This window comes from Etheostoma spectabile, chromosome 17, assembly GCF_008692095.1.
Source record: "Etheostoma spectabile isolate EspeVRDwgs_2016 chromosome 17, UIUC_Espe_1.0, whole genome shotgun sequence".
In the NCBI taxonomy this organism is placed as follows: Eukaryota; Metazoa; Chordata; class Actinopteri; order Perciformes; family Percidae; genus Etheostoma; species Etheostoma spectabile.
Window position 1 is genome coordinate 5,215,546 of NC_045749.1, and position 15,906 is coordinate 5,231,451.

The following is a 15,906-nucleotide window of genomic DNA, read 5'->3' on the forward strand; positions in this document are numbered from 1 at the left end:
GTGTGTGTGTCTTTCTCTCTCTCTCTCTCTCTCTCATGGCCCTGGCTTTCCTTCCCCTGGTCACCCTCTGCTGTACTTGGCCCTTTTGTGTCGTCAGGGATGAAGGCAACAAGGACAGGGGGTCTGGTAGAATGCCCTGTCCCAACACCTCATCCATGAGGGCAGACCACAGCCAAGTTGCAGCAGTCCCACTCTCCACTTTCAAAAGTAAATGACACTTGACACTTGCAAAAGTAAATTAAAAAAAATCAGCAAAAGTATTTATGAACTTGCAGGAACAAACAAATTTAACTTTACACATAGATTCTTTGAATGTATTTATATGTATATGTAGTAATTTAATTTTTGTCCCATTTGTTTTTTGGGGCTTACAGTTTGTCCTGGAGGCCCATATACTCCTAGCCTGGAAATCCAGACCCAAATCCGAAAGATTAAGGGTCTGGCATTGATACATGTAAATTGCCCATCTCGAGTAGGGGCACCAAGCGTGCATTTAAAAAAAATCTCACTGCACGCAATTAGATAACACTACAACCAATCACAACAATACATGGGGTGACTGTTAAAAAGGCTAACTGGTAGATTAAACTGTCATCATCAGTTTAGCTCACCTCTGGCCCACCTTTATCAGATACACCAATGTGATTGGTGCAGCTCGCCTCTGGCCCGCCTATATCAGATACACCGATGTGATTGGTGCAGCTCGCCTCTGGCCCACCTATATCAGATACACCGATGTGATTGGTGCAGCTCGCCTCTGGCCCACCTATATCAGATACACCGATGTGATTGGTGCAGCTCGCCTCTGGCCCGCCTATATCAGATACACCGATGTGATTGGTGCAGCTCGGCTACAAGGGTATAGTTCATGAGCAGCATTACTCGATGCCAGAGTAACTCAGTGAGAAAATTCTAATTGTGCTCTTGCGAGAGATCTGGATTTCCAGGGTGATTTACTCTAGAATTGTCCTATACATTGAGAAGAGAAAGAGGACATACTTATCAATTATGTCAACACAGGGATGCAAACTGGCAGACGCATATGACCGTACTGTGTTGGTCAGAAGTATTCAGCATGAAACAGTTAAATCAATTTAACTCATACCACTCGGGCTTTGACCCAACACAATACAGTTTACCCAGCTTATTTGTCACTCTTTTTCTCTTTAAAGTTTAGCTTGTGAGTATCTATCGGCCCATAACATTGGACGTATACATGTAGAAAGGAGACATTAATATGCCCTTTAACAGCTGCCATTTGCAATAATTAGTGATGCTTTATTTAGCCTGCTGCTAAATGGATGACGCTTGGCACACCAGCCATGGCGTGATGTATTACTGTACGTCAAACTTGTTTTTATTATCCTCTACACTGAATAAATGATCAGACAAAGGGAGGAGGATACAGAAGATGGAGGAGGGAAGAGGAGACATGATGATGAGGGGGAGAGAGGCACAGAATAGAGACAAAAGTAATGGACGGAAAAAGGAAAAATACATGAACATGCTTAGCATGCAACGTTTGGTATACAATTTCCCACCGATCCTGAAATGCATCGGTCCAAAAGGACAAAATAGGGTGAACTTTACAAACATAAATAGTGTTTACAGACACTCTAATCCACTACCTCAATAAATCATCATTATTTCTAATTTAAAAAATTAAACTTGAGTTTCAAGTGGTATTATCTTGTAAACGTACACATTCCGTATGTGGTGATTTATATTCAGTAAGTGGGCTGTCATTTAGAAGGCCCCACTGTGTGTGTGTGTGTGTGTGTGTGTGTGTGTGTGTGTGTGTGTGTGTGTGTGTGTGTGTGTGTGTGTGTGTGCTTGTGTTATGGAAAGTTGAGTCTATCTGCCATTCTCCTCTCTTCTTTCAACATCACCTTTACTTTGTCTCACCCTTCTATTCTCTCCTTACCTAAACTTTCCTTTTTCTCCCTTCTCTCGTCTCTTTTTCACCCTCCGCTCTACTTTCCTTTCATCTTCACTTCACTCTCAGATGGAAATTAGACCTTTATAAAGAGATTGAGCGAAACAAATCAGAGCAAAAGCAAGAGGAGCGGTGCATTTTCCCCATTTAACCATGTACAATATTTGTGTGCGTCCCTTCCCATTTCTGAGTGCCGATGTGTGTGTATATGTGTGACACGAGGACATTCAATTATTTACTGCTTTCAGAGAAGTGTAAAGTGTGTAAAAACAGCCATCCATGGAGTGAGACAGGGAACAAGAGAGACACACACAATCCCAGCACCAATGACAGGAGAAGTAAAATAGAGAAGACGGCTGGAAAGCAGACTGGATGGAGAGAAGCGAGGAAACGTGTGTGTGTTGGTCCATGTGCGGTTTGTTTTGTGCCTGTGTAAAGCCTCGCCGCCTTGAATTTTTTAAACATCAACATGGCATTGTCAAATTCACTGTGACATCTTGGTATACCAACCATAAACAAGCGCTCACACCAAGGTGCCTCTAGCTCACACAAGTTGTATTATTTAAAAAATAAATGCTCTATTTATCTTATCTATTGTAGTAACTACTTCCCATGTCTACCCCGAATTCTCAATGTATAATATTATGTTTTGTTTTATTTAATCTTAATTAACATTAACCAAATTCTTTATCCTATGAGTTATAATCTCTATAGGCCTTTTTCCCAGCAGGCATTTTGTCTTGTCCCATGTGTTATTAATAACATTAACGGTGGATTTTTATACCAGGCTCTGTGAAAGTGAGCCACCAAGCTATCATGTACTTTTATATATACCTGTGCTTTCTTTTCAAGTCAAAATGTCTAATTTAAAAATGGCCTATTTTCCTATTTCTAGTGCAGTTGGTCACATCCAGTTTAGGTTATCTGCTAAGCGCTGCTACTCTAATGCCAAAGAGCTACTTATCAGATTGGTGAGAGAGTAACTGAGCTGCCCTGCTGGCACTCTGAAACCTGAACAATTATCCAATAATTAGCTCATTTCAGTCTAATTTTCTTGTAAAACGGGGCCAGAGAACAGCATGTGTGTGGCAACACCTTCCACATATATTGCTGGAATAAAAGATACTTTAATACATTACATTAATAAGTCTGCTGGCCACTTGGGGTCAGCCAACACGTTGCACAACAAAACATGCTGCCACCTTTTAAAGTTGATATGGCTCATGTTAGCAAAAATGTACTCTGTTACCCATCTAGCAGTTATGGAGCTAAATTAATTTGGAGTCGTGTTTCTGACCACCGGATGAATGTTCGTTCAACATTCACTCTCTTTAAGCTCTGGTTTGGTCTCTGCCAACTTCAAGGGAAATATCGGACTAATAAGCAGCTATGAGTGCTTGACTCAATTCAATTCTATTTATAGTATCAAATCATAACTAGAGTTATCTCAAGACACTTTGCAGATGGAGTAGGGTAGACCACACTCTAGAATTTACAAAGACCCAACAATTCCAGTAATTCACTCACCCATTGGAAATAAGATGATCAGAAACTGATTGTGAAAAACAGGTGACAGTATGAGGAGGACGGTCTAGCAAATTTAATTTTAGGATTAACAGATATGAAGATATGCACATTACTCCTGAGCTCAGGCTCAACCACCGTGTGGGGGATTTCATTTAGCTGCAGCTGGTAATACACACAAAACTCAGAGGAGGCCATGATAGTGCACACAAGTCCTTGTCCCAGTTAACAAGAACATCTCTCACACTACACAAAATCCCAAATCCCCTTGCACCATATCTTATCATGTAAAAAAAGTCAACATCACACCACCACCAAGGCCACTGTTCCATTTAGCTAAATAAAAAAAAAGCTAAAGCCCTTGGCCTGGTTTTTCAATGTTTAACAAAGCAGCTAAGCTTTCATTCAGGACCTATGGAGTCTCCCAGGGAGTCCCCAAAGCACAAGGATAATTAGTTTAATTTCAATATCATGCATTTACATATAGCACTACAAGAATGGGTGCAAAATAACTATTCTGAGAGGTTTTTAATTCGCCATGCACCAACAGATAAAAGGCAATAAAACCCGTCTCAGATGGAGAGTACTGAGACACACCCTAACATCCCTAGCCTGGAAGACATGACTGACTGTCCCTAGCTTTCACTGTAGCCTGATCGCATTTCCTGGGTACTGCAGCTAGAGGGAGGTCTAGGTTTACTGCCGGGCTACATCCTGCTGCTGTGTTGTCTTGGTTAATCTCTTGACTGCAGCAGGCGGGGAGGACAGAGGAGGAAGTGGGTAAATGCTAGTTTGGATCCACTAGTCGTAGTTGCAATTTAGGCATGGTGAGTGGGGAATGGTTAGGGTTAAGGTAAGAAAACCAGTGTAAGCCAATCAGAGGCAGAAAAATGCGGGCCACGAGGCACGTACTGTGACGTTGACACTTCTAGTGGATCTGATCTAGCATCTACCGAGGAAGTGGGGCGGTGAGACACCGGCCGCCCAAAGTCCATCCCTACTGCAGTAACAGAGATCAGATGTGACTGAAATGCTGCTGGAACGTCAGTAAAACATTGGACGGTGCTATTTTTGGAGGTATTTTGAAAATTGAACGTCTTGCTTTTATGAAGAGTTAAATAGTTTGCTTGTGTCTTGAGTTGTGTAGACTCTAAATACATTAACACATTGTATTGAAACCATAGTTTAATTTGGATGTTTACATTCAGGGTTACAAAATTAGCACCATTTACCAGCCAAATGCTCGTAAAATATGCAAGTGGCTGGTAAATTTGCTTCATTCCCCAGCCAAAAAAACAACGGTGATCTATTGAGTGGACCCTGTTAGAATTTGAACATTTACTATCCATTTGTTTGGTGGACGAAAAAGATAATTTTAAACCCTGTTTATAGCCTATTCAGTAAAAAAACTTTAATTACACTGTTATCTGAGTATGTGTTTCATAACAGCCAATGTTAAAGGTTTAAATTTATAATCTATTACATATTACTTAAAGTTGAGTTTTTTTCTCTTTTCTATTCTTCAGATGCTGCCATAAATACAAAATATTTACTGGTTTGTCACTACACAGGACACAAATACAAATACCATTATGGGCCAGCTGTTTTCATCAGAAGAAGAGCTTTCTCAAGTGAAGGATGCGATTGGTTCTCTTCTCTACGACGCCATGTTGGAGGGCGATGCCATACCTGACCTCAGAGTCCTCCACCCTCTTCTCCTAGCCAATCACGATGAGAGCCTTGACTCCCAGGCCGCCAGCCTCCAGGAACAACTACAGCAGGTTAATGAGAGTAAAAAGAGTATTCTGTATATTCTGGGTTGATGTTCGACATATTACAAAAAGGAAAACTAGCCAATCAATTCAATCTGAGGACAAAGACATAATTATTTGTTTTGAAGGCAATGAGATGATTTAGATTTAGTACAGCTCATCTTGGGTGGTGATGGCGCAGTGAACATGCCACATGCCTTTGGTGTGGGAGATCAGGGTTTGATTCCCACTGCGATACATCAACCAACGTGTCCCAGAGCAAGACACTTAACCACTAGTAGCTCCAGAGGCATGCAACCTCTGATACATAGAAATATGTACATAGCAATTGTAAGTCACTTTGGACAAAAGCGCCTGCTAAATGACATGTAATGTAATCTTGTAAGTAGGGAAATTTCACATCCACAAGAAGAAATGGGCCAAAAACAAACTTTGAACACTTTTTTTCCAATAACGGCACCAAAATGGCAACACAATAAGAGACATTAAGAATAATTAGGCAATTAAGACTGAGTTTGTCTTTGATAAATTTCTCATCTCAGCCTAGCTATGATATATTTGATTTCATGTGTATTAGGTGTATGTAGGTGTACCTCTGGTAGTGACTTTTGGTGTATGTACTGTACATACTGGCGATATACCTTTTTGTTCTTTAAATGAAAAGAAGAAAAGATAGTGTGACAGATAAGTTATAATGATGCTTAAAAAGAGCAAAACATACAAAACACGAGGTGATCTGTGCCTTCTGAAATAGACTGAGCGGGCCGACTGCTCATTGATTTCTTCTTTAAATCATCCGTTCAGCCATGCAGTGCAGCTGGAGATGAACACGAGGGGAAATAAAGATGTTGTTGCCTTGAGACAGTTAAGAAAGAGTATTGTGCAAAATAATAAAGCACCACTCAGTATTAGAAATGTGCTCCTGTTGGGGATTGTAAAGAGGTTACAAATCAATACAATAGCCAAAAGGAGCAATATGATGGTGACAAAATGCAGTTTAAAGCTGTTCTTGAAAAGAAGCGAGCGCAATCAACTAACCTTGCATTTTTATTTTATTGAGACAGAGAGCACGAGGCAGTATGCTGAAATTCTGTTACCATTTAAGCACGGACATTTGTGTTCATTCCTTCTTACCCAGCTGCAGGGCGACATTGGGAAGAGGGCGCCAACCTACCTGAAGGATCTGATTGGCCGATTGTCATCCTTTTCAGATGAGCCACGCTTGGCCGGCCTTGTGGGATTGGTGGTTACTATGGTGATGGACATGGCCTACACGTCATCGAAACAGTCATCAGGTGTGAAAGGGAAATCAGCGGGGTCATCATCATGCCAGGTGAGGCCTTTGATTGAAAACAATGAGGGGAGTAAGTAAAAAGATTGCTTGATATAATATGAAAGTATATTCCTGTATATATCTACTGAGACATTTCGGCCAACTTTCTTTTTGACGAGCCAGCTAAACGTTGATTTTTATTGTAACAACGAAGTGATGAAGGGACACAGAATGTTTAGGATAGTTATGAATCCCCAAATTAGAGTTGCAAACATGAATTGATTATCTGTCAACTATTAAACTAATCGCCAACTATTTTGATAATAGGTTCATTGGTTGGAGTAATGTTTTATGAAAATAAAGTAAAACTTCTGTGACTCCAGCTTCTTAAATGTGAATGTGTTCTTGTTTCTTCACTCCTCTGTGACAGTACACTGACTATCTTTGAGTTGTGGACGAAACAAGACATTTAAGGACGTCATCTTGGGCTTTGGAAAGCACTGATCGATTCAGTGATCACTTTTCCCCATTGTATAGACCAAACAACGAATTGATTAATTGAGAAAAATACTCGACGGATGAATCGACAATAAAAATAACCGTTAGTTGCAGCTTTACTACCCAAAATCCAAATATCAAGATCGGTGCCAGAACTGCAATGAAGCTCATTTCTACCTCCAGCAGAGAGTTTGGGAGCTCCAGGAGGTGATGGAGGAGTACCTGAAGCGCTGCAAGATCAACCTGAGTGACAAAAGCAGGCTGATCCAGGACTCCATTAGACTTGAGGCCCAGCTCAGCCTCACCCTCACCCAGCTGAAGACCTGTCTGCTGGGAGGAGACTGTGACTCCAGGTGAGCCCAGTGCAGTAGAGGATGGTGTCAGCAGAGCAGCGTACAGGGGAGTGGAAGAATTGTTGCCCAGGGTCTTTAGGGTTTTAGGCCTTAAAATTTTAAAAGTATTGTGTCCTAGGTCTTAAATACTTTTAAACAGGTCTTAATTTTCTTACGTCAATGTAACACTACTTCAAATGCTCACTGAAATGTTCTTTCAATGTTTGTTTTTTTAATTCTGTGGTGTTGCAGTTCTTTCTGTCGCTAGTCAAATGAGTGAAATATAATTCACTGTATTACGACTATAAATGATACCAACATGCAACTTATTTTGCAGCCAATATATACACCAGTCCTATTATGCCATGAGAAAATCTGAGAATTGTTTCAGACAGTGTTTCCGGACTCTGACATCTGACTTTTTATATATTGTGATATAGGCCTTCAATTTAATTGATAATGGTCTTGATTAGGTCAAAGTTGGAGAAATCATAATAGAGGAAAGAATAGCGTAGAACACAAAACTGTTGCATGGAGGATGGTATAATATAATGCAGTAGAAGACTGATCACAGGTTAGTGGTCCTTTTTGTTTTGACACTATCTGTTCCTCCAGGTCTCTGAGGCACTGGGCCAGTGGAGCAGCATTTCACAGCCAGATGTTGGTTCACTTGGCAGGTTTTGAGGGCCAGGCTGAGCCCCTGGCTGCAAGGGCTGCACTGGAGCAATACAAGGAAGACCTCACACAGATCATACCTGCTTACAGGTAATACAGCAGTTGTGACAATCTACCAGTCAACCATTTATAGTGTCAAATCACAACATAAGATATCTCAGGACACTTTACAGATAAAGTTTGTCTAGACCACACGCTATAATTTTCAAATACCCCACTAATCCAGTGGTGAGGAAAAACTTTCTTTTAACAAGCAGAAACCTCTGTCAAAATCAGGCTCTTGGTGAGCGGCCATCAAACATGAAAACTTATTACAATTTCTTCATCAATGGGTTGTTGCCCACCAGGCAGGCCCTCGCCCTGTAAGCTTGTAACATCTCCTCACTGTAATGTTGCAATGATGAATCCAGGTTTCTGTCTAAATGAATGCATTTATACATTGACTGTTCTTTCCCAATTCTATCCTGTCATCCCCCCCTTCTCTTAATTATAGGCGATATAAGTCTAATTCAGTGTGTGTTGTGAAATGTCGAGGGGGTCTGGCATCATGTGACCCCTCCAGCGAGGTGCCAGAGGAGGGATCCATGACGGGACTCACTGTGACAGACAGCGAGACAGGAAAGAGTGTGACCATCCCTCTATCCGCTCTGAAGACAGAGATAGGTAGACTTTCTAGAAATAACCAAGGACACGGCTTATGCCTTTCTCAGTTGAGTTGCATTAACTGAACTAAGTTAAACTTAACAGGGAGAAGAAGGAGCGTCTCTGGGCTGGATACCACTTCTGCAACTGTGTCCTCCTCCATTAACCTTGACCTTATCACCTCAGATCAGTACGTCCAGGCATACCTGCACCATTTGTTCTCTGATAAGGGACCTGTGGCAGAGCTGGAGAACTACTTTATCAAGGCTAGTGGCAATCTGAGAACATTGAAAATTGAACAAGGCTGTACAAATAAAACGGGTGCAAAATGATGTAGAACAAAGTGGAGTGCATTATCTTAATAATCGGGCACAAGGCATTGATGGAGAACAAAAAGTGGACAGGGGCAAAGGAGACAATTGGGGCAAGACGGACAGGAGAGCAAGACGAGACGGAGGAAAGTGAGCAGAGAGATGAAAGTTTGCAACGGAGTATTGTGGAGATGCAGCCGGATGAGAGCCTCAATCACCATGCAACAAGTACACGAAAGCCATATCCAGACAGCAGCATCATAAAGTGCCTGTCCTTTATTAAAGAGAAACATTAAACTGAACTAAACTCAGAAACATGAAGGATTTTGCATTGTTGTTTGTAATTTATTCAGAAAGCTTTTAACTGACTGCTGTAAAGACACTGAATGGTGGTTTTGCTGATTTGTCTGCAATGATGTTATTTACTACACAAGTGTCAGCCTTTGCCAAATATGAACTTTGTGATTTCTATTTCTGTGATTTCTATTATTATAATATAATTTAATAACACAAAGGAAATTTCATCAAACCTTTACACCTTTCAAGGAAAGAGTTTGGTTCCGTAGTAAAGCCATTTTCAGCTGCACTTTCTTTTTTTCTTCCTGTTTGTACGTCTGCTCAATACCAAATACAAATACACATAAATAAATCATAGAAATATCTTGACAAAAACCCTACATTTGTCATTCTTTTCCCCTTGGCAATCAATGTTAGTACATATATAATTTGAAATCATTCAGACAAGAATTTGTTTATTGAGAATTACTATTTATTTCTATGCTGACGGTAAAAAAAAAAGAAGCACATTGAATTCTTGAGGAATTGTGATGGATTGGTAATATTGTGTTTTGCCTTTTCTGTGCTATGTTAAATTCAATGAGATGAGCTGTTTTACTTGTTTTTTTGTGAGTATAAGTGTTTGACTGTATGTGTGTGGACCCCAGGAAAAATTGCCAATGCTTATGCTAGTGCTTATGGGGATCCCAATAAGGAAATAAATACAGAAAGAAACACGTTACACCACATGTGCAGACCCAAAGCAATCAAGAAGTTATTGTATGGCTTCCCTTGCCAAGTAAACCTCAAATCTCAGAAGCATAACTACAGATAACAACCAGGCAATCGTCTAATTTCACAACACAGTAAAAATGGTACTAAAAGTTACCAATGAGGATTTTAAATTACAAAAGCTCCAGTAAAAGTTCACTATTTTAGTAAGAATTGAATTCCAGACAAGGACCTTGGTACAAACTAAAAGCTCAGCTAAGCCATTAAGGATAGAAATGTTGATAAATCACACGTTGGTGACACTTCTGATTTGCCTGATTGGATACGAAAAGTGATGGCCCCAGTGCCAATAAAAAGACTAAGGTACAGACTGGTGGAAAATACTTCTCGTTCTGCGCTCACCACAGCATCTGATGATAACGTTCAAGCTACATTTATTTTCCCCAGAGATATTTCCTTTGAAACCTTAAATCCATATTTGGATATGGACCATCATATTTGACGATGGTTATAACAAGGTCTGCGGTCACAGTTCTGCAACTTTTCTAGGCTTACTGATTGTTTACAGATATCATGTTTTTGGCTTGCTTAAGTAACAGTGTAACTTGTAAATCTGAACCTTAGCTTGTAATAAAGTAAACATGTTATGTTATATACGTGTGTCTTTCTCTAATAAACGGTAAGATATTGAGCTGCCTTTTCAAAAGGCTTTGATTTTTTTTTGATAATGCAGGACAGATTTCTTTAGTCTTTAGTTGGTAGAATAATTGAAACTCAAATCACATGGGTGTGCCTTACTTTTGGTACTAAACTAATATCAAAAGACCACAAGCACAACAACCTGTCAACCACCTGCACAAGCCTGTTTCCCACATGTATGTGAGAGGAAATGCATGCTGAAAAAGAGGACATTTTGAGTGACGTTCACAGGAGAGATGGCAATTTTTGTCAAGTGTTTCTCACTCAGAAAGGTTAAAAAGATGCTTTCTCTCTCAGTAATATGGTGTGCGATGCAGCAGGTGGGCGAGCAGCACAGGAAGGAGCTCTTATGTGGCGTAGCTGGCAGAACAGTGCGAATGTCAAGCTGGGAAAAAAGTGTGTCTGTGTGTGTGTATTAGTGTATGTGGGTGTGTTGGTGCGAGTGTGAGAAAGAGTGTGTGTGATTGCATGTGTGATTGAGATGTGAAGAATCCAGGCATGTATTGTGTTTCTGTGCAAATTAAACATGGGAAAGTGGGTATGTATTGGTGTGTGTGTGTGCGCGTGCACAAAAAGAAGGTGTGTGAATTAATTAGAGAATAGTGATTGCAGTACAGAAAGAAAAAGGGAGAGTGGTACAAGTGGCTAATGGTTTTCAGTGTGTGTGTGTGTGTGTGTGTGTGTGTGTGTGTGTGTGTCTCAGGTCTTGCAAGCTGTTGAGTAACACTTCACAGCTCCAATTACTGGTCTCTGCTCTGCTAATGCTCTCTGATTGGTTTTATTACGCTCCCGCTCTTTTATTCTCTTCCTCCCTCTGTCTTTTTTACTTTTCTCCACTGTCTGTCAGATTAGTGTGATTTTATTATTCAATGCAGTGTTAATCTGACTGGCTTTGTGTACACACACACACACACACACACACACACACACACACACACACACACACACACACACACACACACACACACAAATGAATATCACATCAATTTTGTTTTATTTCTCTCTGGTTTTCATCTCTGATCTCCACTTTATTCTTATAGCATATATAACATATACTGTCTTTCTTCTAGTGATTCAGCTCAGTGCAGAGTAATGAATATGCTACTTTCAAGACGTCAGACAACAGACAACCTTTACACCAAAATCATGTCATAACCAGCAACATTTAACAAATCACAGTATACTATCCATTCATTATCTAGACTTGCTCATCCCAGCTCACACTGGAGGAGGGAGCCCTCCTGTTTCTCCCTTTCTTCAGTTTAACTAATTCTTTCAGAATTATTCATAGGGTGGCAAACCTGATTCTACAGGCCAAGTGGAGATGCAGCCTTATATGTTGTCAATGTTTTCTTCATTAAAGTATTTTATATTTTTTAATAATTAATCAGATTTATAAAACTTGTTAGTGAGTGCTAACAGAATTACAGCTTATGTTATTGTAAAACTCATTTTGCAGAAAATAATAAACACACATACGTATGCTCTGTGTTGGACTACAAAAATATGGCAAATTAATGTTATGACAGATTGTTTATTGGGATTTCTGCAGGCCTGTTATTTCAATTTTAGATTTGTGAAATATTATGTATTATAAAAACTATGTAAAGGTGAGACTCAACTCTTGCTGGCCAGATTTGGCCACAGAGCGCTAATTGTCTGTCACTGGTCTAAGTATTTGTGACTTTGGGTTGTATCAATAAATTGAACTTAATCTGACACATCTATGAGCAAAGTAGAATGTCCATTAAACCTGCATTTCTTTGGGCTGTGGGGGGAAATCGAAGCACCCACAGGAAACCCATGCACAGTGAGAACACGTGAACTTCACACAAGAATGGCCCCACCACAGCCCGACTGGAGGATTCAAATCCAGGTCTTTTAGCTGCTTTCTGCTGCAACAACAGCACTCCAGAAAAATTAAATAAGACTTAATTTATGGAGAACACCATGATCTCACATAATAAGATGAGTAGTTTCTTATCTTGTGTGATGCCCAATTAATGTTAAGGATTTAGATTGTTCTGTATGATGCACTAGGCTCTTCTTCTCACTCTTTCCCGTTGTCCCTTTCCTCTCTATCTTCCTAACTCTGGTGTGGAAAAAGGTCAATAAGTGAATCCCACACCTAATATTAAACCGGAGGACGGTCAGAGTGTCCTCATTAAAGTAGGGTAACTGTACCCTATGGCCTGTGTTTAGGAAGGAGTACATGCAGGTAGTCAAGAGCCTCTACGCCTGGATCTGTGTGTGTGTATAATTGAGAGCGTGTTGACATGTTGCTTTTTCTGTCTCCCCTCTCCGGCCATGAGTAGGTGTGTATGTGGTTGTCTGTGCTTGTATGCCACACTCTGTTGTAGTGAAAGCATCTCTGCAGCAACAGAAAATCACCCGAGTAACTCGACATCATCACATCGCCCACAGCCTCTCGGCAGAGAACAGACGCTGACACAGAGTAACCTACTGTAGAGGGTGTGTGTGTGTGTGTGTGTGTGTACACTGAATGTGTGTTTGTGTGTAAACTCAGTTGTTTTTTGATACTGTGTGTGTGTTCCTGTGTGTGTGGGTGCCTACAAGTCAAAGAGAGCAGGACACGGTCATCAATTTCTGGCAGGAGGGAGGGTGAAAGGCAAGCAACTGAGACAAGAAACAGAGAGAGAAGGAGAGAGATTGAAAGAGCTGTGAATGAAGAAAGGGAGGGAGAGAGCAAAGAAGCAATCAACACATAAATAAAGAGATGGGAAGTGCCAGAAAGGTTGAAGAGAGGAAGGAGGCAACAAAAGTGAGAGGGGAGGGCATGATAGACTGGGGAAGGAGAGAATAAAGGAGAGAAGAAGAGTAAAAGGTAGAGACAGGAAGAACAGAATGGAAGGTGCTAGAAAGAAAGGTTTGAGCAGAATGGTGGATGTTGGAAACTTAAAATATTTTATTAAGAGTTTTCCACTCTGCTTGATCAGGACTGTGTGCCTGGTTTGATCAGATTTTATTAAAGGGGAACTATCCAGTTTTTTTTAGCTTAATATACCTGAACTAACAGCTTCAGAGTCATTGAAATGGTTATTTGACTTTTATTAGTTGAATGGTGGTTGTCTCGCTACCCCCTGGTGCCTGTGAGGGGAAAAACAACCATTGCAACCTTCGGCCGGCGGGCCACTGGCCTCAGCGTCAGGAAGTATCGCGTGATATCAGGTCTTGGAATGTAACAAACTGCCTCATGACACTGCACACATACGGCCATTCAGGAACCGACAAAGTTGCGAGTTTTCACCCTATCGTCATGGCTGAGCCGGCAAAAAAGAAGCAGAAATTTAGGAAAACATTGTCGGAGGAACAGAGAAAGAGGAAAGTGCAGACTGACCGAGGGTGGAGTCAGACACAAGTAAACATAGGAGCTGCCAAATATCTATTCCGAAGGTGTAGGGGGAGCTCTAAAGAAAAGCCTGTGAGCAAAAAGCGATAAAAAACAGCAAAGAAATGGCCCAAACTGCATAGCGCCTCTTTAACAACCCACCAGCAATGTTCAGAACATTGACAAGAGCATAGTGCATAGACAAGAGCTATTGATTAGTGTATCTTCACCATACATGGAGTTTTTTTATGTTTTTAACCCATTAACTCAAATTGCATACACTTTACATGATCACAGAGCCATATAGGCTCTCACATTGACTTTCTACCTTCAAGGGCAGCCTTTGGATTTTAATTGGGATTTCATTGAGGGAAAATCAACTGTCACTGACTTGGAACTTGCCTGAGGTAGATGACCAATCACAGTGAACTATTTATTTATCACAGGTGCATTATTGTTGTCTGTGAGCAAGGACCGTTGGTGTGTTTATTGATAAAAAAGTTGGCTGCAAAAATGACATTATCTTCTTCATAACATCTATATATGGTTGTTTTGTGGTAGTCTTTTTGCTCTATTTCAACAACGTAGCTTATGAATGCAATACCTTTTGTCAGCAGACCCTAGTATGTTAAGTGAACTATCAATTTGTCCATCATTCAGTGAGTATTTAGTAAATGACAAGATTATTTAGTGTATGTCAGCATGACTCATACACACAAAATAAAACAAATGTCAAAACAATTTTTTTTAATTTTGTGTATGCAGCGTACCGTATGCATTGATTTGTAATTGTTATTTGTAAACTTGGCCACTGTCCAGGGCTTGTTTGAAGTTACTCGTGGCATGCTTGCCACACAGGCACACACCCACACACGCACACACGCACACACACACAAACACACACACCGGATGTGGGGGACAGTTCATGCTCTGGTATTTGCTTGACATTTAATTTCAATCCATTCAGTGTTTGAAACATGGTTAAGAATACACACGCACGCAAGCACGCAGGCACACACGCACACAATGTGTGTAAATGTAAATGTGTGTTGGTTGTGCCTGGACCTTTTAGTGCTAGGAGGAAGACATGACTAAAACCTAAACCCCTGGCCTGCACAGACATCAAGACATCCCCCCTCTCTCTTTTTCAACAGGCTTGACATTACCACCACATAAATGCCGCTTGATTTGCTGGATGTCGGACAGCAGGGTTATTCAACAAGGAAATTCTGAAAAATGCCAACTATAATAAATACATGTTTGGATGTGCTGTGCATCAGTATCATAACAACAAATCATGTGCCCTTGTACAGATAGAACCCTATGGGAACAAGAATAGAGCCCTGTGGAACACCACATGTTTATAGGGCTAATTTTCCTTTCTGGTCACTGGCTTGTATCAGTGTATGTGTGGGCCAACAATTTTATTTAGAGTCTATAGGATTGCATGTGTTGTATTATTGTTTTTGTATTGTTTGGCCACAGCTAAACGTAAAAGTATATTAAGAAGTAAAATATAGTAGCTCAAAAAGGTTATATATTTATTGGTGAAAGATCATAGATTGCTATCTTCTTGATTGATTGTTATTCATTTTTGTGTGAACCTTTATTTTTCTTGATATTATCTTTTTCATCTTGGGTTAAAAAATGTGTTCATTTTCAGATCTCCCTCAGCTGTTTAACAGTATATTTCTATTAAGAAATCAGTAGACAAGTCTAGCAGTTATTGTTATTCCGTGCTGTCCAAGCTGTCGTCCTCCAGCTCTGAGACAGTGACTCCAGTGTTCCTTTAAAGGCCCTGCTCACTCAAACATGTGCTTTCAATAATTTAAAAGTAAAGTCATGTCCTATTATTATTATTATTATTATTATTATTATTATTATTAT

The 15,906-nt window shown here is 40.3% G+C and overlaps 1 protein-coding gene across 3 annotated transcripts; it reads left to right on the top strand.

The window, feature by feature from the left end:
* Positions 1–4,282: 4,282 nt before the first annotated feature.
* Positions 4,283–9,553, top strand: LOC116704852 (uncharacterized). 3 transcript variants are annotated; one of them, XM_032540515.1, is made up of 7 exons: positions 4,283–4,537; positions 5,032–5,241; positions 6,371–6,565; positions 7,187–7,356; positions 7,951–8,100; positions 8,504–8,673; positions 8,758–9,553. In XM_032540515.1, exons 2-7 carry the CDS (start codon positions 5,053–5,055, stop codon positions 8,982–8,984), a joined length of 1,101 nt encoding a protein of 366 aa, XP_032396406.1. In that variant the 5' UTR covers positions 4,283–4,537; positions 5,032–5,052; the 3' UTR covers positions 8,985–9,553. The 3 variants fall into 3 exon arrangements, with proteins under 3 accessions (XP_032396406.1, XP_032396407.1, XP_032396405.1); XM_032540516.1 differs by having other exon boundaries at positions 4,333–4,537; positions 4,987–5,241; positions 7,190–7,356; XM_032540514.1 differs by having other exon boundaries at positions 4,335–4,537; positions 4,987–5,241.
* Positions 9,554–15,906: the final 6,353 nt, after the last annotated feature.